Genomic DNA, 26,471 nt, shown 5'->3' with positions numbered 1-26,471 from the left:
AATTTATATTATTTTGTTCTATATTATATATATATTGTTATATAAAAATATATATAACAAAAGATATATATTTTGTTCTATATTATAAATTTGTTCTATATTATAAATTTCAAATTCTGTATCTACTTTTGTAGTTATTTTTCCTATATTTTAAACTTTAAAACTCTAAACTTTTTTTTACTTAGTTTAACAAGTAAGTTTTTGTTCCATATTATAAATTTATATTATTTTGTTCTATATTATATATATATATAATATATATATATAACAAAATATATATATATTTTGTTCTATATTATAAATTTGTTCTATATTATAAATTTCCATTTTCAGCACCCAAGTTTTGAAGCCTTTTCCAAGGTTTCAGATTAAATCTTGTGTTTAATTCTAAGTTTTGGTTTACAGGCTCAAAATTCTGAGAGTTTCTTGTATTCTTGGATTCTAACAGTAAATATTTTCCCTCTCAGTGTTCAGACTGAACAAATACCATCTTAATATTCCAATATTTAAATATTAACCAGGCAGAAAATTGAAATATTCAGTTTATTCTACAGAGCATCAGCAATGTTGGCACCTCAGCTTTGCTTCCAACATTTCCTGAGGATTTGAAGGAAATAAGAATTCCCTTGCCCAAACATCAGGGATAATGATATTTAATGATAAAGTGAATATTTAGAATCAGGGAATTATTTGGAAAGGAAGCTTCCTCTATCCCAGGGTGCTCCAAATCCCATCCCTGATAACTGGAACACCAAAAGAGATTATAAACTGAATTTCAGGGAAATTGTGATAACCAGTGTGGTGGTTTTAGTTTGAAACTGGGTGGAAATCAGAATTTTGTGCAGTGGTTTTGGTTTGTTAATTTAAGATTCCTTTAATTTTAAGATTTTTTTGGTTTAAGGTATTAAAGAGTGAGGTGTGTTTTGGTGTTGGTTAATTAGCCATTATTTTTATTATATAATTAGCAATTAGCTCTTATAATAATAAACAATTAGTTCTTATTTTTTGTTGCGAGGTAGGAAGATAGGATTAGGACAAAGATAAAGCAGGTTTAAAACTTTAAAAGGATATAAAGAAAATTTTACTAAAAGTAACTAAAGGCAAGAAAAGTAATAAGAATGAAACCTTTTAGAATATTAATTTTTCTCCTACAATCTTTCTCTTTGCACTGATAACGTAAAGAAATAAAATTTAAAATTTCCAGTTAGTTTACTACTTTTAAAATAGTCTTTATTTAGTTTAGTTGGGGAGGGAAGATATTCTTGTTAATGTTAGGGAGACTTCTCCACGAGAGGAAAAAAAACCAGTTGTCTCAATTAATTAATTAATTAATTAATTAATTAATAATGGGGGCACAGGATTACTTTCAAAATTAGAATAAAAGAAGAGAAAGTTGTGGTGTCACTATTTTACCTTGGGTGGGAGAGCTGTGGGACCGGATTGGTGACACTGGCAAATGTCACCTGCTCTGATTTGGGACCTGCTTGGTGACACTGGCAAATGTCACCTGCTCTGATTTGGTGACACTGGCAAATGTCACCTGCTCTGATTTGGGGACCTGCTTGGTGACACTGGCAAATGTCACCTGCTCTGATTTGGGGACCTGCTGGTGACACTGGCAAATGTCACCTGCTCTGGGCTTGGTGACACTGGCAAATGTCACCTGCTCTGACCCAGGGACCTGCTTGGTGACACTGGCAAATGTCACCTGCTCTGATTGGGGACCTGTTTGGTGACACTGGCAAATGTCACCTGCTCTGACTTGGGGACACTGGCAAATGTCACCTGCTCTGATTGGGGGACCTGCCTGGTGACACTGGCAAATGTCACCTGCTCTGAACCTGGGACCCTCTTGGTGACACTGGCAAATGTCACCTGCTCTGATTTGGTGACACTGGCAAATGTCACCTGCTCTGATTGGGGACCTGCCTGGTGACACTGGCAAATGTCACCTGCTCTGAACCAGGGACCTGCTTGGTGACACTGGCAAATGTCACCTGCTCTGGGCTTGGTGACACTGGCAAATGTCACCTGCTCTGATTTGGGACCTGCTTGGTGACACTGGCAAATGTCACCTGCCCTGATTTGGGGACCTGCTTGGTGACACTGGCAAATGTCACCTGCTCTGGGCTTGGTGACACTGGCAAATGTCACCTGCTCTGACTTGGTGACACTGGCAAATGTCACCTGCTCTGACCCAGGGACCGGATTGGTGACACTGGCAAATGTCACCTGCCCTGATTTGGGACCTGCTTGGTGACACTGGCAAATGTCACCTGCTCTGGGCTTGGTGACACTGGCAAATGTCACCTGCTCTGATTTGGTGACACTGGCAAATGTCACCTGCCCTGATTTGGGGATCTTCTTGGTGACACTGGCAAATGTCACCTGCCCTGATTTGGGACCTGCGTGGTGACACTGGCAAATGTCACCTGCTCTGATTTGGTGACACTGGCAAATGTCACCTGCTCTGACTCTGGGACCTGCTTGGTGACACTGGCAAATGTCACCTGCTCTGACTTGGGGACCTGCCTGGTGACACTGGCAAATGTCACCTGCTCTGACTTGGGGACACTGGCAAATGTCACCTGCTCTGATTGGGGACCTGCCTGGTGACACTGGCAAATGTCACCTGCTCTGGGCTTGGTGACACTGGCAAATGTCACCTGCCCTGATTGGGGACCTGCCTGGTGACACTGGCAAATGTCACCTGCCCTGATTTGGGGACCTGCTTGGTGACACTGGCAAATGTCACCTGCTCTGACCCAGGGACCGGCTTGGTGACACTGGCAAATGTCACCTGCTCTGACTTGGTGACACTGGCAAATGTCACCTGCTCTGGGCTTGGTGACACTGGCAAATGTCACCTGCTCTGATTGGGGACCTGCCTGGTGACACTGGCAAATGTCACCTGCTCTGAATTGGTGACACTGGCAAATGTCACCTGCCCTGACCCAGGGACCTGCCTGGTGACACTGGCAAATGTCACCTGCTCTGATTGGGGACCGGCTTGGTGACACTGGCAAATGTCACCTGCTCTGGGCTTGGTGACACTGGCAAATGTCACCTGCTCTGGGCTTGGTGACACTGGCAAATGTCACCTGCTCTGATTGTGGGACCTGCTTGGTGACACTGGCAAATGTCACCTGCTCTGACTCTGGGTCCTGCTTGGTGACACTGGCAAATGTCACCTGCTCTGACCTGGGACCCTCTTGGTGACACTGGCAAATGTCCCCTGCTCTGGGCTTGGTGACACTGGCAAATGTCACCTGCTCTGACTCTGGGTCCTGCTTGGTGACACTGGCAAATGTCACCTGCTCTGATTGGGGACACTGGCAAATGTCACCTGCTCTGATTGGGGACCTGCCTGGTGACACTGGCAAATGTCACCTGCTCTGATTTGGTGACACTGGCAAATGTCACCTGCTCTACTTGGGGACCGGCTTGGTGACACTGGGACATTGCAAAACTGAGCAGAATTTTTATTGCTGTAACTTTTTCTTGCTTGCCCTGGCATTGCTGTTGGGCAGTGCCCTTTCCTGGGGCAGCTGAGAGGGTTTTAAAAACCTTTATTCCATTTTCTGTCTCATGAGAAGGGCGAGACAATACAGATGTTATAATTCACAATCAGAAGCTGATTATTTAATCATTCCAATGCACTATAAGTTGTATATATATATATATATATACACAATATATATATTTTATATATATATATATATATATAATAATATATAATAATGCACTATAAGTTGTGTGTATATATATATATATATATATTTTATATATATATATATATATATATATATATATATATATATATATATATTTTTTATATATATATATATATATATATTTTGAAATATCCTGAGCTTCCACAAAAGGAAAAAGAACAAAAAATCAGGACCCAGGAATTCTGGAATTTAACTTTGGCTACCAGAGGTGAATAAACTCCAAATCCCATCCCACACCTTCTTCTCTGCTCAGAATTTCTCTGAAATTGGGCTATAAAAATACAGAATTCTCTACAAAAGGAAAAATCGCTATTTTTTGCACCTGTGCCCTAAAATTAAACCACAAGCACAGAGGAATATTTGGATTTCCTCAGTTCCTGGCACTAGAAATCTGTTAAAAATAATGATAAAAACTCCATCAAATCCAGGAAATATTTTTATTTCCATCACTAGAGTTCCAGGAAAAGGCAGCATTAATTTCTAAGATTATCTTCAATTAGGAAATACCTAATAATAGAATCCATAATTCTTGCTAATATATAGTAATCTAATAATCTAATAAAATATCATAATAATAAAATAATATAATAATGAAATAATATAATTATTTAATTCTTGTTTAAACAACAGTGGCTCTGAATACAATGGGAGAAAAAGAACCTGTGATCCTTTTTTCCACTGATTCATTTTCCAAGTTAAAAAAAAATTCCCAAACATAACTCCAGCTTCTATAGAAATACCATAAATAGAATTAATTTTAAAATAGGAGAATGAATTTTAAATTTGGTTGTAAGGAAAGTAGGAGTTGGATTAAAATTTGTTTGTAATATATAAAAATCTATGTAGTAAATATAAAAATGTTTATCCAAGGATTATAAGATTTATATTATATTTTGATTCATCCTATTTATATAATATTTCTATACTTACATCTGACCATTTATAATATTTTTATTATTTAGTATCCATATTCTAATAGTGGAATATAATATTTGTATAAACATTAGCTACAAATATATAAATATTATTTATATTATGATAATTTAATTCTTTCTATTGATATAATATTTCTATATTTACATCTGCCCATTTACATTCTTATTAGAATATTTATATTCTAATACTATAATATATTTATATAAATTTTAAACATAACTATTAATTATATAAATAGTAAAATATAAGATTGATATTATATTTTAATTTCTCCTATTTATAAAATATTTCTATACTTACATCTGCCCATTTATATTATTATTATTATATAGTATCCATATTCTAATAGTGGAATATAATATTTGTATAAACATTAGCTACAAATATATAAAAATATTTATATAGTAATATTTTAATTCTTTATATTGATATAATATTTCTATATTTACATCTGCCCATTTACATTCTTATTAGAATATTTATACTCTAATACTATATTTATATAAATTTTAAACATAACTATTAATTATATAAATAGTAAAATATAAGATTGATATTATATTTTAATTTCTCCTATTTATAAAATATTTCTATACTTACATCTGCCCATTTATATTATTATTATTATATAGTATCCATATTCTAATAGTGGAATATAATATTTCTATAAACATTAGGTACAAATATATAAAAATATTTATATAGTAATATTTTAATTCTTTCTATTGATATAATATTTCTATATTTACATCTGCCCATTTACATTCTTATTAGAATATTTATATTCTAATACTATAATATATTTATATAAATTTTAAACATAACTATTAATTATATAAATAGTAAAATACAAGATTTATATTATATTTTGATTCCTCCTATTTTTATATTGATTCCTCCTATTTATAAAATATTTCTATACTTACATCTGCCCATTTATATTATTATTATTATATAGTATCCATATTCTAATATATAATATAATATAATATTTGTATAAATATTATATAATATATATTGTATATATTATATATCTTATAGATATTATATATATTATAAATATTATATAATATTTGTATAAATATTAGCTACAAATATTATATGAAAATATTTATATAGTAATATTCTAATTCTTTCTATTGATATAATATTTCTATATTTGCATCTGCCCATTTACATTCTTATTAGAAATATTATTTTCCACTGGTTCCCATTTCCCCCATGACCTATTACACCAACATTATTCAAAATAAACCCCAAATCCTTCCCTTACAATGAAATAAATGAAATAAATGAGCAAATTCTGCCAATTCTCTCATGCTCACCCCTGGCCCCTGCAGGTTTTTAACTCTGAGGGGGAAATTCATCTCTCCTGACCTCAGAATCCCCAAATCAGCCCAAAAAAAGGGGTAAAAAAGGGGTAAAACTGCAGGAATTCCTCAGGCTCCCCAAAACACCAACAAGGAACAAGCACAGACTTGGGACAACATTCCCTGACCTACTTTGGGTAAGGGATGAGTCACAGAATGGAAAATAAACCAAAATAAACCAAAATAAACCAAATATTCCTCTGCCTGCCCCAAAGCAATGCAAGGTGGAATGAAATGTCACGTCACATAAAGCTCACCTGCCTTCAATGATAAAATAAAATAAAATAAAATAAAATAAAATAAAATAAAATAAAATAAAATATAATATAAAATAAAAATATAATAAAAATATATAATTCAAAAATAAAAAATAATATAATATATAATATATTATATATAATATATAATATATCATATCATATAATATAATATACATCATATATAATATATAATATATAATATACCTCATATATAATGTATAATATATAATATATATGACATGTGATATGTAACATATTATATATAACATATAATATATAATGTATAATGTATGATATGTGATATATAATATATAATATATGGTATATAATATATAATAGATAATGTATAATATATAAAATAAATCTCTGCAGATCTGCCAACTGAGCATTCAGATATATATTATATTATATTATATTATATTATATTATATTATATTATATTATATTATATTATATTATATATATTATATATAATACAATATATATAATAATATTCATAAGCACCTCCTGATAAAAATCAACAATAATATTTATAATAATATTTATAATAATATTCATAATAATATTTCTAATAATATTCACAATAATATTTCTATTTGAGGCTGTCAGAGACCACCAGGAGTTCAGGGAATTGTTGGAATCCCAAATACAAAAATCTCAGAATTTTGGGCTTGGAAGCCAAAGCTCAGAATTAAACCCAGGATTTGATCTGAGACCTTGGAAAAGGCTCCCAAACTGAGGTGCTGGAAGCAAAAATGTGAATTTATATTTAAAGCAGAGAAAAGTTAAGCTAAGTAAAAGAAAGTTTGAAGTTTTAAAGTTTAAGATATAAAAAAATTAAAAATAGCTAGAAAGGTAAACAGAGAAATTAGAATGCAGCACTGCAGGTTTGTGTCACAACATAATTAGCTAAGAATAATTAGCTACAGCTTACACTGCAGCATGAGTCCATAAAACAAAATATTTAAAGACTGAGTCAAAAACATAAATATCCTTATTAAACAGTGTTTTATTAGTCAATAACTCCTTAAAAATCTTACAACTTAAGGGTCTTGTGACCTTTAAATAAAAGCTTTGACTCAGAAAACATTCCAAAACTTGTCATTAATTCTTTTCTAGAAAAGCTTTTTAGCTGCTCTAGAGTGATGCAAAAATTGAATTAATTAAATTCTTATGAATTTAATTTATTAGAATTAATTTTATATTATTATTATCATTATTATTATTATATAATATATATTATTATATATATAATATATATACTATATATATAAAAATATATAAAAATTATATAAAAATATATAAAAATTTTATTTAAAAACATATAAAAATATATAAAAATATATAAAAAATATTTATTTTATATATAAAAATATATATAAAAATATATATAAAATTTTATATTAAAAAAATTTTATATAAATTTTATATATAAAAAAATTTATATTAAAATATATAAAAATATATAAAAATATATATAATATATATATAATATATATATTATATATTATATATTATATATAATTATTATATTATTAATTAATTTTATTATTTTAAAATAATTTAATTTAATTAGAATTAAATTTTTGATGCAAAAATTGAATTAATTAGAATTAAATTAATTAAATGAAGTTAAATTAACTAAGCAGCATGAAGACAGCAAATACCATTTGCAGGAAAGCTCTTTCACCAGAATTGCTCACTTTTTCATATAAACTTCTCACATTTATTTTTATACAAACATGAGCAATTCACCAGAATTTCTCACATTTATATGAAAAAATACCAACTTAGCTCCTTCCATTATTTTTCTTGAGTGAATTTTTAATTTTTTCAAGTGCTGGAAACGCCAGAAAAGTTTATAACAACACAAATATCACAAAGAAATTATAAAATTCCCCTCCCACTGTACCTTGTTGAGCTTGCCAAGGGAAGAGATCAGGTCTGCCCATTCGCTGGATGATTCAAAGTTCCTCAAAGCTTTCTCGATGGCTGAAGAATAATTCCTGTACCTGTAATCCCCCAGCAAATCCTGCTCTTCCGGATCCATCCCGGCTGCTCATAGCAAGGTGGAGCCTCCTGGAAAAATCAGACGTGCCAAGAGTTACAAAAATCACCCAAATTTCAGCTCTGCCACAGCTGAGATCGTAAATATGGAGCAGCATTGGCAGCACAATAAATAAGTTAAAATTTCAATACAAAGTTAAAAATAATTCTCAAAATTATTTTGACTCCCCAGTGGCTTTTCCAAGAGAAATTTTGAATTTTTCAGTCACTTTTTCAGTCACATTTTCCCATTCCACACACAATAACAAAATTTCCAAGAGAAAATTTTGAATTTTTCAGTCACTTTTTCAGTCACATTTTCCCATTCCACACACAATAACAAAGGGGAGGATCTCAAAATCTCCTTCCAAGGAGTTGGGAATTGCCAATTCTCAAGTTATAAATTGAGAATTTAGAACTCATCCCCTCAGCTCTGGAATGGGGAGCCTGGAATGGGGAATATTCCTGGAGCATGGAATTGGGAATATTCCCTGTGCAAACACAATTTCCATGGGGATTCCTGCTCAAGGCCTCTCAGCCCTCACACAAGGAACTCCAGGTAAAAATTTCAATACAAAGTTAAAAATAATTCCCAAAATTATTTTGACTCCCCACTGACTTTTCCAAGAGAAAATTTTGAATTTTTCAGTCATTTTTTCAGTCACATTTTCAGTCACTTTTTCCTATTTCCATTTGGGAAGGTGTTTTCTCATCCCACACACAATAACAAAGGGGAGGATCCCAAAATCTCCCTCCAAGGGGTTGGGAATTGCCAATTCTCAAGTTATAAATTGAGAATTTAGAACTCATCCCATAAGCTCTGGAATTGGGAATATTCCTGGAGCAGGGAATTGGGAATATTCCCTGTGCAAACACAATTTCCATTTCCACAATTTCCAAGGTGTTTTCTCATTCCACACACAATAACAAAGGGGAGGATCCCAAAATCTCCCTCCAAGGAGTTGGGAATTGCCAATTCTCAAGTTGTAAATTGAGAATTTAGAACTCATCCCCTCAGCTCTGGAATTGGGAATATTCCTGGAGCAGGGAATGGGGAATATTCCCTGTGCAAACACAATTTCCATTTCCACAATTTCCAAGGTGTTTTCTCATTCCACACACAATAACAAAGGGGAGGATCCCAAAATCTCCCTTCAAGGAGTTGGGAATTGCCAATTCTCAAGTTATAAATTGAGAATTTAGAACTCATCCCCTCAGCTCTGGAATTGGGAATATTCCTGGAGCATGGAATTGGGAATATTCCTGGAGCAGGGAATTGGGAATATTCCCTGTGCAAACACAATTTCCATGGGGATTCCTGCTCAAGGGCTCTCAGCCCTCAGCACAAGCAGCTCCAGGTTAAAAATTTCAATACAAAGTTAAAAATAATTCCCAAAATTATTTTGACTCCCCACTGATTTTTCCAAGAGAAATTTTGAATTTTTCAGTCACTTTTTCAGTCACATTTTCCCATTCCACACACAATAACAAAGGGGAGGATCCCAAAATCTCCCTCCAAGGAGTTGGGAATTGCCAATTCTCAAGTTGTAAATTGAGAATTTAGAACTCATCCCCTCAGCTCTGGAATTGGGAATATTCCTGGAGCAGGGAATGGGGAATATTCCCTGTGCAAACACAATTTCCATGGGGATTCCTGCTCAAGGCCTCTCAGCCCTCAGCACAGTAACAGGTCAAAGTTTCAACACAAAGTTAAAAATAATTCTCTAAATTATTTTGACTCCCCACTGGCTTTTCCAAGAGAAAATTTTGAATTTTTCAGTCATTTTTTCAGTCACATTTTCAGTCACTTTTTCCTATTTCCTTTTGGGAAGGTGTTTTCTCATTCCACACACAATAACAAAGGGGAGGATCCCAAAATTTCCCTCCAAAGAGTTGGGAATTGCCAATTCTCAAGTTGTAAATTGAGAATTTAGAACTCATCCCCTAAGCTCTGGAATGGGGAGCCTGGAATGGGGAATATTCCTGGAACATCAAAATATTCTTAATATTCTTCTAGAATAGTTTAAAAATGCTTAGGTTTAGGTTTAGGCCAATCCTTGCTGCTGAAGTCCAAGATATTGTGCCAAAATGCCAAGCCATGCATTATAATCCTCCTCTAGTTCAATAAACAATTTAAAAAATATATTTATATTTAAAGATCAGCTGCTCAGACCTGATTTCCCTGTGTTTTGCGAAGTATTTAGGTTAAAAATTCAAATACAGCTGGTTTAGAACAATGGAATCCAAGCTTGGTTGGGTTTTCCCTAATTAAAAAATCCTTCCTTCTCTCCTTTGCTGCCTCTGACCCCAGTTCTGTTGGAAAACATCAAAATATTTTTCTAGAATAGTTTAAATATGATTAGGTTTAGGTTTAGGTTTAGGTCAATCCCTGCTGCATCACTGATACAGAAAGGGAATCACAGCTCTGTCATAAAATATTTTATATTTCTGAAGGACATCTGCATTCAGTCTCCTGCTGTTAGGGCACAAAAATAAACCCAAGCCATCCTGCACGTCCTTTAAAACATTAAATTTGTTGTAATAAACAACTTTAACTCCATCAATAGAAGAGGTCTGGTAAGAAACCCTCAAAAGCAGAAAAATGCTGAATGAAATGAAATCCAGAAAGGATTTTAAGTGCAGGTTTAAGGCAATTTTGCACTCCCCTGAGCAGGATTGAGGCCTTGCCAATAAAACCACTCTGTGCCAGCCAAGCCAGACCCACCTCCATGGAAAAATAAAATTATCTCACAATGTCATCAGGGCCAGATTGGCTTGGTTTGTTTGGCTACAAAGAGGATTTAATTTTGTCTTTATCAGGATGTTTGCAGTGCTGCTCACAGCACAGAGAGTGAAATCAGGGAATAACATTTCATTTATCTGGGATCCAGCTCTGCTTGTTCCAAAAAAAAAAAAAAATTAAAGTCAATCCTCCCATAAAACCCAACAAAGTGGAAAAGCTGCAAGATACTGTCAGCAAAAATTAGGAGTAATTTGATACAAACAGCGGGCAAGAAATTGAACTTTATTTCCTTCATCTCATCTAAGGATCTTAATCATGGATTGTTTCCTTTGCTGAGGACAAAGCAGGAGTGGGAAGTTTTTCAGGGCTGCTGCCACTTCCATGGAGAGGGGATTTGTGCTCTGCTGACAGGACACATCAGCTCTCAAGGTATTTATTTAATTTCAGGATTTCTGCAGTGAAATGACAGGTAAAGGGTTGATTTCCACCCAGGACAGCAGGGATGACTTAGCGTGGGTTGATATTCCCGCACCTCAGCTGCCAGATGGCAGCAAGGTTGGCTAAAAGCCAGGAATTGAAATAAGGTAAATATGATCATGTTTGTGCTTGGATACAAAGGCAGGAAAGTAAGTAATAACATAAAATAATTAAAAACCCATTCAAACCCCACTACTTGCTTTTTGGTTAGTGACCTTTAGGCGCACAACCCAAATCCCAGGTCACAAACTTCCCCAGCAAATCCCGATGTAAATAATCATTTATCACTTCCCCCAATGATGCTGCCAGGCTCTTTTCAGCGGTCAGGACGAGGAGCGACGGCCAGGAATTAACCCAGGAAATCCCACCCCAGCCTGAGGAAAAGCTCCTTCCATGGAGGCGGCGGAGAACCACGGAATGTGCCGAGCTGGGGAAGCTCCATCAGGATCACCCAGATTCCCCAATCCCACGCTGGGCACCCCCGGCAGCGCTGTCCAGAGGCTCCCGGGGCTCTCGGGCCGTGCCCGTTCCCGGGAATGCCGCGGGTGTCCCTGGCTGGGGCCGTTCCGAGCCCGCCCGTGTCACCGGCTCCAGGTGAGCGCCGTGGCACGGCCGGGTGGGGACGGCGATTCCCTTCCAACCCCGCCCGTTCTGCGATCCCGGCATTCCGGCCGGGCCAGCGCTGCCCCCCCAGCCGGGTCCCCTCCCCGCCACCGCCGCCTACCTGCGCAGGGCCCCGCTCCTCCCGGGGCCGGCGGCGACGAGAGGGGAACCGGGCGGCGGCGGGGCGGGAGCGGCTCCGCAGTCCCTATGGAAACGCGCCCTATGGGGAGCCGGTGCTATGGAAATGCGCCCTATAGAAGCCCGGCCTATGGAACGGCTGCCCTATGGAAATGCGCCCTATGGAAGCCCGGCCCTATGGAAGCCCGGCCCTATGGAAATACGCCCTATGGAAGCCCGGCCCTATGGAACGCCGCCGCCGCCCCCGCCCGCGCCGCCAGGCCCGCAGCGGGGCCACACCACCGAGCGCCGCGCAGGGAGCGCCGAGCCATCGCGGTGCGAGAGGGCTCCAGCTGTGCCGATAAGCCGAGGGCTCTGGCGTTGTCACCCGGTGTCGTTGTCACGCGCTGTCGCTGTCACCTTTCTCCCGGTGTCACCCTCTGTCGCGTCGTGCCACAGCACGCAGCGCGTCACCTGCTTTTCCCCCCCCGGAGAGAGATGGTACAGCCCGGCTGGCAGCCAGGGGCGCTGAGCGCCCTCTGGCGGCGCGGGCGGGCACTGCGGCTCCGCGTCGGGAGAGCTCCGGGAAACACCGGGAGCGTTCCGGGATGCACCGGGAGAGCCCCGGCATGCAGAAAGAGAACCCAGGATGCACCGGGAGAGCTCCGAGAGAGCCCCGGGAAGCCCCGGGAGAGCCCCGGGATGCACAGGGAGAAGCCGGGATGAACCGAGAGAGCTCCGGAAAGCACCGGGAGAACCCGGGATGAACCGGGACAGCTCCAGGAAACACCAGGGGGGCCCCGGAAGACCCTGGGAGAGCCCCGGGAAACACCGGGAGAGCTCTGGGATGCACCGGGAGAGCTCCGAGAGAGCCCCGGGAAGCACCGGGAGAGCCCGGAGCGACATGGGAGAACCCCGGGAAACGCCGGAGAGCTCTGGATGCACCGGGAGAGCCCCAGGCATGTACCGGAGAGCTCCGAGAGAGCCCCGGAAGCACCGGAGAGCCCGGAGACGGGAGCCCGGAAGACCCGGGAGAGCCCCGGAGACCCGGGAGAACTCCGGGAAACTCGGAGAGCTCGGAATGCACCGGGAGAGCCCGGGATGACGGGACTGAGAGAGCCCCGGGAAGCATCGGGAGAGCACCGGGAAACACCGGGAGAGCTCCAGGAAGCACTGGGAGAGCTCGAGGATGTACCGGGAGAGCTCCGAGAGAGCCCCGGGATGCACCGGGAGAGCCCCGGGAGACACTGGGAGAACCCCGGGAAACGCCGGGAGAGCTCTGGGATGCACCGAGAGAGCCCCAGGATGTACCGGGAGAGCTCCGGGAGAGCCCCGGGAAGCACCGGGAGAGCTCCGGGAGACACTGGGAGAGCCCCGGGAAATACCGAGAGAGCTCCAGGAAGCCCTGGGAGAGCTCCAGGATGTACCGGGAGAGCCTCGGGATGAACGGGGAGAGGTCCGGGAAACATCGGGAGAACCCGGAATGCACCGGGAGAGCCCCGGGATGCACGGGGACGTGAGAGACTTGCGGCTCACTGTTTTAAATTTTTATAAAAGTTCATTAAGAGATAAAAGAGATAAAATCCAGCACTGGGTGCTTGGCTATTTGCCAAAAGCACACGGTTAACTTCAACTATGTTTTATTTTTAAAATATTTTCATTTTAATATATTTTAAATTTTTATATATTTTATTTTTATACATATTTATATATTAAAATATTTATATATTTTATATTTTTATATATTATATATATATTGTATTATATTTACTGTTACATTACATGCATATTCATAAGAGTTCATACATATTCACACATTCCTGTGAGTTTAGATGTTCTTTTTCTTGGTTTTAACCTTTGACTTTTCTTCATGCTATCTTGTACATTAAACTAATATATTTTATATCTTCTTCTGGTTCCATCCTGTTGTATTTTCACTCCCTGATAATGAGAGTCAATAATTTTTTTTTTAAGTGCTTTGGTCTCTGTTTCTGTTATCTTGTCTTTCAGGTAAGATCATTCCCAAATCCATCTGAGAAATCGCCTAATTATTTGATTCATATATATTAAAAAGATATAATTATATATATATATATATTGACATTGATAAATTATATTCATATATTGATATATTCATATATTGTGGAAATATTATTGAATCTCAGTTTCTCTTCCCCTTTCCTTCTTGTTTTTTCCTTTGCCATCCCTTCCCCTCTTCCCCTTCCCCTTTTTTTCTTCCCTCTTTCCCTTCTCTCTTCTTTTGGGTTTTTTCCTTTTTCCTTTTTCTTTTTTTTTTTTTGTTTTAGTTTGTTTTGTTTTGTTTTGTTTTGTTAACATGCAGGCAAAAAATCCTGGTTGCTCAAAGCAGCTGGAAAAAGAATTTAAAAATCAAGGGAAATGCATGAATTCAGTTATTCAAGGTGAGAGAAGAGAAACTGTTCAGATTTAGACGATGCTGTTTCAGAAATGCCCCCTGATAAGTTACATTAAGTATTAAGTAACACATTAAACATTAAGTTACATTACATTAAATACAATAAATATATTTAGTGTTACATTAAGGTACTATTTTTTTTTCTTGGCACCACCTGCCTCTCCCCTTCCTTGCTAGATTTTAGGAATTTAACCATTCCAAACTGCAATGCCACCAATTCAAATTCCAATTTCTAAATTTTAGAATTCTTCTTGGAAATGCTGCTCAGAGCCTCTAAGCAGGTGCTTAACTGAGCAAAGAATTTTTTTTTAATGATTTCCTTAGGACATAATGTTTATGTCCTAAAATATTGTGTATTTCTTAGTATGTTTTCCAATTTCTTTCTCAGGAGGGAGAGCTGGATGACTTTTTAAGGTCCCTTCCAACCCAGAGATTCTGTGATTCTGTGGTAGTGACATGCCATGGAAAGAGCAGTAAATCACATCTAGAAGTGTTGTACAGGACAACAGCCCATGATTATTTAATGATTATGTCATTATTATTATTATTAACCCTTAAAGTTCACAGAGAGCAAGGGCACTACAATCTGAGAGCCACAAAACAATTCCCACACAACAGACCTGGGAGAGAAGTAGGGGAGGCAGTTAATAAAATAAAATAAATTAAAAAAAAAAAGAAAAAAAAAGAGAAAGGACGTAAAGAATTGATAAATTTGGGTTGGACATTGCAAATTCTGTGCAGAGGCCTGCCCTGGCACTGTGCCCCATCCCAGGGTACATTCCCTCTTCCAGGGGCAGCAACTGCTGCTCCTCCTTCCCTGAATCCCCCTCCATATCTGCAAAACATCTCTCCTGTCCTTCCTTCTGTTCATCCCATGGGAAGCTGGTGAAAATTACCAGATAATGGTCATAAATAATAATTAAAAAACCCATAAATGGCTTATGTATTTACATATTAGCTTTTGCATGTTGTTATTGATCAGAAGTATTTAGATGTGGTATAAATTATAACTGATTAGCTGCTTGTAAATATCATATCATATCAATCATATCATATCATATATCAATCATGTCATATCCATCAGCTTAAGGATGCAATGTATGGCTCATAGAGGAGTGGAAGCCAACGACCACCTGGAAAGATGATGAAATTGCTGATCTCAGCTTCTTGATATTTGCTGATTGGGACTAACTAAGCACATTGGAAAATACTTGGTATCTACTTGGTAAAAGCAGTAGATATACTTTGCCCAGTTGTAAGTGGTGTGTGCTGTGAGTAGGGCAGTGACTACCTGGCTGCTTGCTTGCTTTATTTATAAATAAAGATATAAAAATGAAATTCGGTTTGGCTATGTACATTTTCTATCATGCTCCGTGTCTATTTGTCCCGTGTGGGCAGAGAGAAGTCGCACGCTGGCCCTGCCCCGCTGGGCTTCCCGTGCCTGGCAAAGGCGCCCAGGCCGCGCTCCGTGCCCCCGGCTGTCGCTGCTGGAGGCAGGGCCGAGCCCCGGTGCCCGGCAGAGCCCTGAGGGACACCCCTGCTGCCCGGGCTCCCGCGGCTCCTGGAGCCGCTGCCCACGAGTGCCCGGCCCGTCCGTGCGGCCAATCCCTGGTGCCCTGGGCAGCGCAGGCAGCAAAGCCAGGGCTCTGCACTGTGGGGCTGGGGCTGTCCTGGGGCAGCGTGGCCAAAGCCTCTCAGGGCTCAGGGCACAGCAGGGGCCAAAGGCCACAAGTGCGGGGCTGCTCCCAGCCACTTCCTGGCTGCCCCACTGATGTTGGGCTGCCCCGGGTGGCCCTTGGTGACACAGGCACACGGTGTCGGGGCCCTTTGTGATGTGGGACGTGGTGGTGGCCAGAGAGCCTTGTGACATCAGGGAGCCCCGGCCTGGCTGAGGGTGTCTAAGGGGCGCAGAGCCCTGCGGTGCCCAGTCGCAGGAGAGCCGCTCTCTGTGCAGGAAGCAGCTCCCTGTGTCTGTCTGCGCTGGACGCCCACAGCGACAGAGGCCGACAGCGACAGACGAGGACAGCGAGGAGGACAAAGGCAACTCCAACTCCCGGTCGCCAGCCCCTTGCCCAGCTGGCTGGAGGCCCCCAGCGGGCAGTGGTCGGGGGCAGTGGGCAGGTCAGTGCTGCCCCTGTCACAGACTGAGGAGGAGGAGAGGCCCTTTGCCCAAGCGGACTGTGAGCTTTCCCAGTGGGAAGGTGACACTGAGGAGGAGCTTTCCCAGTGGGAAGCACTGCAAGAGACATACCCGAGAGAAGTGCTGAGAGTCTGAGAAATGTCCCAGCAGAGATCCAGGAGCAGCCCAGAGCTGTACCAATGCCAGGTACGTGTGAGAGTTGGGGAAGTTTCCCAGTGCAGAGGTGGGACACACCAAGAGCTCTAGGAAGGGAAAGAAACTGTCACAGTGTGGGAGCTGTAGCAGTGGGGAGAGTCCTCAGTGAGATGGACCAAGAGGAGTCTGAGTGGGAAAAATGTTTCACAACCCAAGAGATATCCCACTGGGAAATAGACATGAGAGGGCAACAGCAGTTGGGATGGGGAGAAGACAAAAGATCCCATGAGCTGTCCCTGCAGAGTGATGTGTGTGTCCCAGAGGATTCCCAATGGGACAATGCCCAAGAGCTTTCCCAGAGGGAAGGTGGGAGGTACCAAGATCTCTGACCATGGGGACAAGATGTGCACTGTCACATGTCCCAGTGGGAAGACAGGAGAGAGCTGGGATTGTCCCAGGTGAGAGCCAGCAGTGCCAAGGAGCTGTGCCAAGGAGCAGACGCTGCAGCCCCAGAGCTGCCCTGGTGGGACGATGGCAGTGAGGGAAAGCTGTCCCAGTGGGAGGGAGATGTGAGCAGGCAGGAGCTGTCCCAGAGGAGAAATGCCCTCAGCTCTGAGATGTGGGACAGATCCTTGCTCGCAGTGAGTGAGGAGGAGCCTGAGCCTTGTCCCGCAGGGGGCCCAGCTGTGGCAGCCCCGTGGGCACAGAGGTGGCAGCCCAGGCAGTGCCTGCCCCAGCCAGCGCCTCTCCTTCCCTACAGAGCCCCACGGAGGCCGAGCCGGCAGCTGCTGCCCCAGCGGGAGCTGCTGAGGAGGAGGAGCCCCTGGAGCTTCTCCTGTCCCAAGGGGAAGATCTGGGAGACCAAGAGCTGCTGCCGGGGGAGGATGATGTGAGCTCCTGTTCTGAGGAGGAGCCTGTGGGCTCATGGAAGGATGAGGAGAGCTCCCAGCTGTGTCCTTCATCCTGTGATGAGGAGCTGTCCCAGGTAGAAGAGGCCATGGAGCTCTCTCCAGGTGAGAGCAACACCGAGCCAGAGCTGTCCAAAGAGGAAGAGGCAATCGAGGACATCCCAGAGGACAGCACAAGTGACCAGGAGCTGTCCTCGGTGGAAGAGATCATCAAGGTCATTCCAGAGGACAGCGTGAGTGACCAGGATCATTCTGAATTGGACGCGGCCATCGAGGTTCTTCCAGGGGACAACACCAGTGATGAGGAGCTGTCCTCATTGGAGGGACACGAGGACATTCCTGAGGAGAGCATGAGTGACCAGAGCTGTCCTCATTGGAAGAGGACCTCGAGGACATTCCTGAGGACAGCATGAGTGACCAGGAGCTGTCCTCAGTGGAAGAGGACTTCGAGGACATTCCTGAGGACAGCATGAGTGACCAGGAGCTGTCCTCAGTGGAAGAGGACATCGAGGCCTCTCCAGAGGACAACAAGAGTGACCAGGAGCTCTCCTCAGTGGAGGAGGACATCAAGGACACTCCAGAGGACAGCACAAGGGACCACGAGCTGTCCTCAGTTGAGGAGGACCTCGGGGACATTCCAGAGGACAGCATGAGTGACCAGGAGCTGTCCTCTGTGGAAGAGGACCTCGAGGATATTCCTGAGGACAGCACGAGCTACCAGGAGCTGGCCTCAGTGGAGGAGGACCTTGGGGACATTCCAGAGGACAGCACAAGGGACCAGGAGCTGTCCTCGGTGGAAGAGGACATCAAGGTCTCTCCAGGGGACAGAACACGTGAGGAGAAGCTGTCCCCTCTGGAAGAGAACATTGTGGTGGTTTCAGGGGACAACCTGACTGATGAGGAGCTGCCCAAAGTGCAAGAGGCCATCGAGCTTGGTCCAGAGGACAGCACGGCTCTTCCCCCAGAGGGGCCCAGCTCTGCCAGCCCCGTGGGCACAGAGGAGGCAGCAGGGGCAGCCCCAGCCCTGCCCAGCTCCTCTCCTGCCCCGGGCCGTCCCACAGAGGCCGAGCCGGCAGCTGCTGCCCGGTGCGGAGCTGCTGAGGAGGCGGCAGCGGGGTCAGTGCTGGCAGTGCCCCAGAGGATGAACGGCTCCAATGAGGAAATGAAATTTTGGCAGTTCTTGGATGACCTGGAGCCTTTCCTCGTTGGAGACCCAGAGCTGTCCCAGGAGGTGTGTGACTGTGAATGCTGCATGGGGGAAGATCTGTCCCACACCGAGACGGCACGGGACCAAGGCCTTGGCCCCAGAGGAGGATGAGTGGGATGAGGTGAACATCCTGGAGCTGCTCCCAGAAGAGGATAAAGACCAGAAATGGAAAGTTTTTGGGGCAGACGGGCTCCCAGTGCCTTTCCCTCAGGAGGCCCGGGCCGAGTGCCCGGCACAGGAGCCGTGCAGCCAAGGGCCGGCGCCTGCCCCGCACAGCCCCCCCGGCCCCTGCCCTGCCCCGCTGGGATTCCCGGCCCCCGGGGAGCGGCCGCAGTGGGCAGGGGCACAGTCAGAGCTGGCAGGGTCAGAGCTGTCCCTGGAAGGCAGCCAGGAGACCTCGGCTTGGGACAGTGACTGGGACGCCTCCCGTGAGGAAGGGGAAAGAGAGTCAGAGCTGTCCCAATGGAGAGACTCTGCTCTGGAAGAAGTGTCCCAGCTGGAGGATGATGTGAGCTCCAGCTCTTGGGACTTCTTGGGAGCCACTGTGGGCCCAGAGAAGGAGGAGGACAGCCAGGCTTGTCCCGCAGAGGGGCCCAGCTCTGTCAGCCCCGTGGGCACAGAGGAGGCAGCAGAGGCAGCCCCTGCCCTGGGCAGCGCCTCTCCTGCCCCGGGCCGTGCCACGGAGGCCGAGCCGGCAGCTGCTGCCCGGGCCGGAGCTGCTGAGGAGGCGGCAGCGGGGGCGGCGCCTGCCCCGCACAGCCCCCCCGGCCCCTGCCCTGCCCCGCTGGGATTCCCGGCCCCCGGGGAGCAGCCGCAGTGGGCAGGGGCAGAGTCAGAGCTGGCAGGGTCAGAGCTGTCCCTGGAAGGCAGCCAGGAGACCTCGGCTGGGGACAGTGAGCCCTGCCCTGAGTGGGACATCTACAGTGTGGGAGAGGAAGAGGAGTGGGCAGTGGCAGGGTCAGAGCTGGCAGGGCCACGGCCGTTCCTGGGAGGCAGCCAGGAGACATCGCCTTTTTCCAGTGAGCCCTGCAGTGAGAGGGACATCAACAGCGAGAGAGAGGAAGAGGAAGGTGAAGTAAAGTCCCTGCCGTCACTGCTGTGGGCAGACTCCTCTCTGGAAGAGGTGTCCCAGCTGGCAGCCCCTGCCCTGGCCAGCGCCTCTCCTGGCCCGGGCTGTCCCACGGAGGCCGAGCCGGCAGCTGCTGCCCGGGGCGGAGCTGCTCAGGAGGTGTTGCCTGGTGCTGCCCAGGCCAGGAAACGTCCCTCCCGCTTCAGGCGGGCGCTGCGGGCGCTGCGGGGGCTGTTCCGCTGTCCCTGCCTGAGGCCACGGCCCGAGGAGTGAACAAATTACTAAAAGAGGAAGAAGAAGATTAAGACGAAGAAGACAAAGAAGACAAAGAAAAAAAAGAGAATAAAAGAAGACAATGAAGTGAACATGAAGATGATGGGGACCAACAAGACCATGAAGACCAAGTGGAAAAAGATTTTGAAGAAGATGACTGTCTCAGTTTTGAGACAAATTGAAGAGAGTATAATTCCTAATGCAATGTCTCCTCTCAAGGCTTTCAGCAATTGCCCTCCACACGCTGAAAATGAATAGCAAGAGAGGAAAGTGGCAAAATCCAAACGCGACAGTTAATTCCAACAGAATGCTCACAGAACTCTCTCCCTTGTCCCACACAGACACAGGAACAAAATCCCAAAATTCCTGTAGGACGGGGCAAACGTTGGAGCAATTTCCCTTCCCAGCTTGGGGTGCGAGATGGCAGCGGCTTTCCCGCTGAGGGCGGTGCAGCTTCCCCAGAGCAGTTCCATGCAGCAGCAGGCACAGCCCTGGCGGCTCTCTGGGCTCCCGCACCTCCTGTCCAGGGCAGCCAAAGCAGCGGGGCCGGAGTCTCTGGCTGTGCTTTCTGTGCCCGCCGGGGCTCCTTGATGCTTGGGGCTGGAACGGGACGGCCCCGCTGCCGCCGGTGCCGCTGCTCTGGTGTGGGAGCAGCAGCTGTTGGGTTCAGCTGGAGGGGCTGAAAGATCGCTGCTGCAGCTCCTCCAAGCAGGCAAGGGAAAAGCTTTTGCATGGGCCGGCAAAGCCAAGCAAGCCAAGCAAAACTGCAGCAGGCAGAGCCAGGAACAGCTGGGCAGTGAGGCTGGAAAATGGGCAGCCAAGGAGCCCAAAGCTCCCCCCTTGCCCGCCCCACACACCCCCAGCCACGGGCCTGGAAGGTGCAGCAACCATCTCTGGGGCACAAAGCAGAGGCTCCTGGAACGGACTCTCAGCACAAACCACTGCAAGACAACGGCAAAGAAGACAAACTCAAAGAAGACCAAGAAGATGAAGACGACAAAGAGGAAGAAGACAAAGACAAAGACAAAGACAAAGACAAAGACAAAGATGGAGAAGACAAGGCCGAGAAGGCTTATTTAAGGATCCTTAGAAGAAGAATAGGAATAAGAATTTAGAAATCCTTAGAAAAAGAAGAGTACTAGGAATAGGAATAAGAATTTAAAATATGTAGAAAAAAAAACTAATAGGAATAGAAATAAGTATAGGAATAGGAATACAATTTTAAAAATACAAAGAAGTAGTAAAGAAGAAGGCTAGTAAGAGTAGTATGAAGACGAAGAATAAGATGAAGAAGCATAAGAATAGAAAAATGAAGAGAAAATTGAATGAATAAATAAAACTAGAAAAATTATAATTTTATTTAATATTGTATATTAATATTATAGTCTATGATATTAAAAAAGTAATAGCACATATGCTCAAATTACCATATATTCTAATGTCCCAACACTGTTCCCGTTCTTGAAGAATTTTGTGTTTTCTAAGGAGGTTTCTAAAAAGGCACAAGAACAGAGTGCCCAGGTTTCATTTGCTGTCTCTCAGCGGTGCCGATGCATTTCCCCAGGCAGTGGCACGGAGCCCCCTGTGAGCAGGGAGTGCTCAGCCCCAGCGCAGCGGGAGAGTTGCCGGCCGGGCGGGCAGGGCAGGGCTGGCGCTGCTCTCTGCAGGCCAACTGAAGGCGCCCGTTGGGGCCGGCTGAGAGAGAGCTGTGCTGGGAGAGAGCCCTTGGCAGCGGGGCTGTGCAGCCGCCAGAGCGGAGCCAGCACAGCCCCGCGGGTTCGCTGCCCGCGGCCCGGCAGCCCGGCTGCCTCAGAAGGGCAGCGCCGGTTGGGCGTGGGCCGGGAGCAAGGGCTGCTCCTTGCCGGGCTTGCTGTGCCTGTGGAGGTGCTGCAAAGGCTCTTCTCCCCATTTTCACTTCTAGTTTGCACCCAGAACATGCAGCAGATAAGAACTTGCTGCTGAGCCTGTGGCTGAAGCCTTGCCCCCTCTGCTCCCCTGTCCCTGCCCAGGGCCTGCTCAGCAGAAAGCAGCTGTGGAGTCACTTCTGGAGTCCGTACAACTCCTACAGGACGCAGCGCTTGGGGCTGGCAGGGACCTTACAGCTCATGGAGTTCCAGCTGATTATCTCCTGCTCTGGGTCTCTCTAACAGGAATTTTCTCTTTCTCTCCCTTCCTCACACTTCTTGTGCAGTCAAATCTGTATTGTTGAATCAAATCCCGCAGTTGCGCTCCTATGGTCCCATTTGCCCCTTAATTGGGGCAGAGCCATCTCCCCCTCATTGCACGGTGACTCATGGGCAGGGACAACTTCCACTATCCCAGGTGGCTCCAAGACCCATCCCTGTTTTTCATTGTTTTAGGAGAACTTTCACAGAATCCCAGGATCACAGCTCCAGGGCCGGGAGCTCCTGCTCAGCCCCTGCAGCAGCTCCGTGTGGGACAGCAGGGCCGGGTCCTGCCCAGCCCCGGGTGGCGCCGCTGCCGTCCCGGTGAGGCCGCGCTCGGAGCGGCCCCGCGGCGCTGCCGGGCCCTGCTCTGTCCCTGGCTCGTGGCCGTGTCCTGCAGGCCCTGCTCGTCCCTGGGCTCGGGGCCGTGTCCCTTCAGGGCCCAGCTCTGTCCCTGGGCTCTGGGCCGTGTCCCTGCAGGGCCCCGCTCTGTCCCTGGGCTCTGGGCTGTGTCCCTGCAGGCCCTGCTCTGTCCCTGGGCTCGGGGCCGTGTCCCTGCAGGGCCCCGCTCTGTCCCTGGGCTCGTGGCCGTGTCCTGCAGGGCCCGCTCTGTCCCTGCGCTCGGGCCATGTCCCTGCAGGCCTGCTCCGTCCCTGGGCTCTGGGCCGTGTCCCTGCAGGGCCCTGCTCCGTGCCTGGGCTCTGGGCTGTGTCCCTGCAGGGCCCTGCTCTGTCCGGGCTCGGGCCATGTCCATGCCAGGCCCTGCTCGTCCCTGGCTCGGTCCATTTCCCTGCAGCCCTGCTGGCCCTGCTCTGTCCCTGGCTCGGGGCCGTTTCCCTGCAGGGCCCTGCTCTGTCCTGGGCTCGGGGCCGTTTCCCTGCAGCCCTGTCGGCCTGCTCTGTCCTGGCTCGAGGCCGTTTCCCTGCAGCCCTGAAGGGCCCTGAGCTGTGGGCACACGCAGCCGGGATTGCTTGTGGCCTTGCTGGTTGCTGTTTCTGTTTCCAGCAGGAGCCACCAAGGGGACTGTCAGCAGGTTGGGGTTTATTGTCAAATCTTGTGTTGCATAGAATGTAAGAAATAAAGATAGTGCAGAAGTTGGTCTCACACCTGAGGAGTTGCAGCTGTACTAATCACCAAAGATTGAGAACAAGCCTGCCCTTAATAAGCCACAGCTGTGTCCAGTAAGACGATGAGCGCCACAAAAGAGTGGGTTAGCTGGTTGAGGAGAGAGTTGGAGTTTGTTGGCTGTGCTGTACAGAAGATAGATTCAGTGCTGTGAGGAGTTGCCCATGAGAAATCACCAAGAAAGTACAGAACCTTTGCAATAAGATGACAACAACATCTCACACAGCTGGGCCCAGGGGTGACATTGTGGCAGCCGAGCCCAGCCCCTGGGGCCGCTGTCCCGGTGCATTTGGAAGGGCACGGACACAATTTCAGCGCCGTCTGTCTTTGTGCTCTGTGAAAAATGGTTTTGTGATTTGTGTTCATTGGTAATTGTATCTGCTGTGTCAAAAAGAGATGCACAGAACGGCTTTGAAACTTTCTGATCCAATAGCTAAGTAAAGCATGAAAATAAAAGAAGTATAGTAGAGTAAAAGAGATGAAGTGACAAGACGACTGATGCTTAAAAAATAGAGGAAGTTATGGAAAAGCAAAGAGATATTGCAAGAAAGCAACGAAACGCTTGTGTATAATGAAAAGCTTGATGCCCTTAACCAAATCACGTAGCAGATCCAGTGTAAGGCCTCCCTCCAGGCAACGATAAAAAGGAAGCCAATGAGCACCTGGAAAGATGATGAAATTGCTGATCACAGCTTCTTGATATTTGCTCACTGGAACTAACTAAAGACATTGGAAAATGCTTGGTAGGCCTAAAACCTGTAGAACTACTTTGCCCAAGTTGTAAGTGGTGTGTGCCGTGAGTAGAGCAGTGACTCCCTGGCCAGCCAGCGCTGCTTGCTTGCTTTATTGACAAGAAAAGGTCTAAAATTGAAATTGGGTTTAGCTATGGAAATTTTATGTCATGCTCAGTGTTTGTGTGGCCTGTGCGGGATGGAGCGGGCTGGCGGGAGCCGCACTCCCCTCATAGCCCCTGAGGGCGGCAGCAATGGCGGCGCCGCTCCCTCAGCGCCCGGCCCGGCCCCGGCGGTGGGAGCCCTGGGCAGCGCCCTGTGGGCAGCAGGGAGCGAGCCCAGGCCCGCCTCTGTGCCCGTGGCGCCGCAGAGGCCGGGACAGAGCTGCAGGAGTCGGGGCCTCAGGCAGTGCCCCGAGGCAGCTGCAGCAGCCGGGCCCCGGCCTTGTGGCAGCACAGGAGGCTCTCGTGGTGCCGCTTGTCCAACCTGGCCGAGTGCCTGTGCATGACCCAGGCCTGCCCCTGCCCCGCTGGGCTTCCGGAGCCCGGCAAAGGGGCCCAGGCCGCGCTCGGTGCCCCCGGCTGTCGCTGCTGGAGGCAGGGCCGAGCCCCGGTGCCCGGCAGAGCCCTGAGGGACACCCCTGCTGCCCGGGCTCCCGCGGCTCCTGGAGCCGCTGCCCACGAGTGCCCGGCCCGTCCTTGCGGCCAATCCCTGGTGCCCCCTGGGCAGTGCAGGCAAAAGCCAGGGCTCTGCACTGTGGGTCTGGGGCTGTCCTGGGGCAGCGTGGCCAAAGCCTCTCAGGGCTCTGGGCACAGCAGGGGCCAAAGGCCACAAGTGCGGGGCTGCTCCCAGCCACTTCCTGGCTGCCCCGCTGATGTTGGGCTGCCCCGGGTGGCCCTTGGTGACACAGGCACACGGTGTCGGGGCCCTTTGTGATGTGGGACGTGGTGGTGGCCAGAGAGCCTTGTGACATCAGGGAGCCCCGGCCTGGCTGAGGGTGTCTAAGGGGCGCAGAGCCCTGCGGTGCCCAGTCGCAGGAGAGCCGCTCTCTGTGCAGGAAGCAGCTCCCTGTGTCTGTCTGCGCTGGACGCCCACAGCGACAGAGGCCGACAGCGACAGACGAGGACAGCGAGGAGGACAAAGGCAACTCCAACTCCCGGTCGCCAGCCCCTTGCCCAGCTGGCTGGAGGCCCCCAGCGGGCAGTGGTCGGGGCAGTGGGCAGGTCAGTGCTGCCCCTGTCACAGACTGAGGAGGAGGAGAGGCCCTTTGCCTGAAGTGACTCTGGACTTTCCCAGTGGGAAGCTCTGCAAGAGAAGGACCCAAGACAAGTGCTGAGAGCCCAAGAAATGTCCCAGCAGAGATCCAGGAGCAGCCCAGAGCTGTACCAATGCCAGGTACGTGTGAGAGCTGGGGAAGTTTCCCAGTGCACAGGTGGGACACACCAAGAGCTCTAGGAAGGGAAAGAAACTGTCACAGTGTGGGAGCTGTAGCAGTGGGGAGAGTCCTCAGTGAGATGGACCAAGAGGAGTCTGAGTGGGAAAAATATTTCACAACCCAAGAGATATCCCAATGGCAAATAGACATGAGAGGGCAACAGGAGTTGGGATAGGGAGAAGACAAAAGATCCCATGAGCTGTCCCTGCAGAGAGATGTGAGTGTCCCAGAGGATTCCCAATGGGACAATGCCCAAGAGCTTTCCCAGAGGGAAGGTGGGAGGTACCAAGATCTCTGACCATGGGGACAAGATGTGCACTGTCCCATGTCCCAATGGGAAGACAGGAGAGAGCTGGAATTGTCCCAGGTGAGAGCCAGCAGTGCCAAGGAGCTGTGCCAAGGAGCAGACGCTGCAGCCCCAGAGCTGCCCTGGTGGGACGATGGCAGTGAGGGAAAGCTGTCCCAGTGGGAGGGAGATGTGAGCAGGCAGGAGCTGTCCCAGAGGAGAAATGCCCTCAGCTCTGAGATGTGGGACAGATCCTTGCTCGCAGTGAGTGAGGAGG

At 46.4% G+C, this 26,471-nt stretch overlaps 1 protein-coding gene across 1 annotated transcript in view; it reads right to left on the bottom strand.

Annotated features, from left to right (window-relative positions):
* DOP1B (DOP1 leucine zipper like protein B) overlaps nucleotides 1-12,745 on the bottom strand; it is a 67,857-nt gene extending 55,112 nt beyond the window's left edge. The window contains exons 1-2 of the mRNA XM_064705171.1: nucleotides 12,291-12,745; nucleotides 8,213-8,379 (exon numbers count right to left, since the gene is read on the bottom strand). Of these exons, the coding sequence (XP_064561241.1) occupies nucleotides 8,213-8,350 (138 nt within the window). The 5' untranslated portion in view covers nucleotides 8,351-8,379; nucleotides 12,291-12,745. The remainder of the gene's footprint in view (nucleotides 1-8,212; nucleotides 8,380-12,290) is intronic.
* Nucleotides 12,746-26,471: the final 13,726 nt, after the last annotated feature.

This window comes from Zonotrichia leucophrys, chromosome 1 (genome assembly GCF_028769735.1).
Source record: "Zonotrichia leucophrys gambelii isolate GWCS_2022_RI chromosome 1, RI_Zleu_2.0, whole genome shotgun sequence".
Classification (NCBI taxonomy): Eukaryota; Metazoa; Chordata; class Aves; order Passeriformes; family Passerellidae; genus Zonotrichia; species Zonotrichia leucophrys.
The sequence above is the reverse complement of the archived record's forward strand: the minus strand, read 5'-3'. Positions and strand labels throughout refer to the sequence as shown.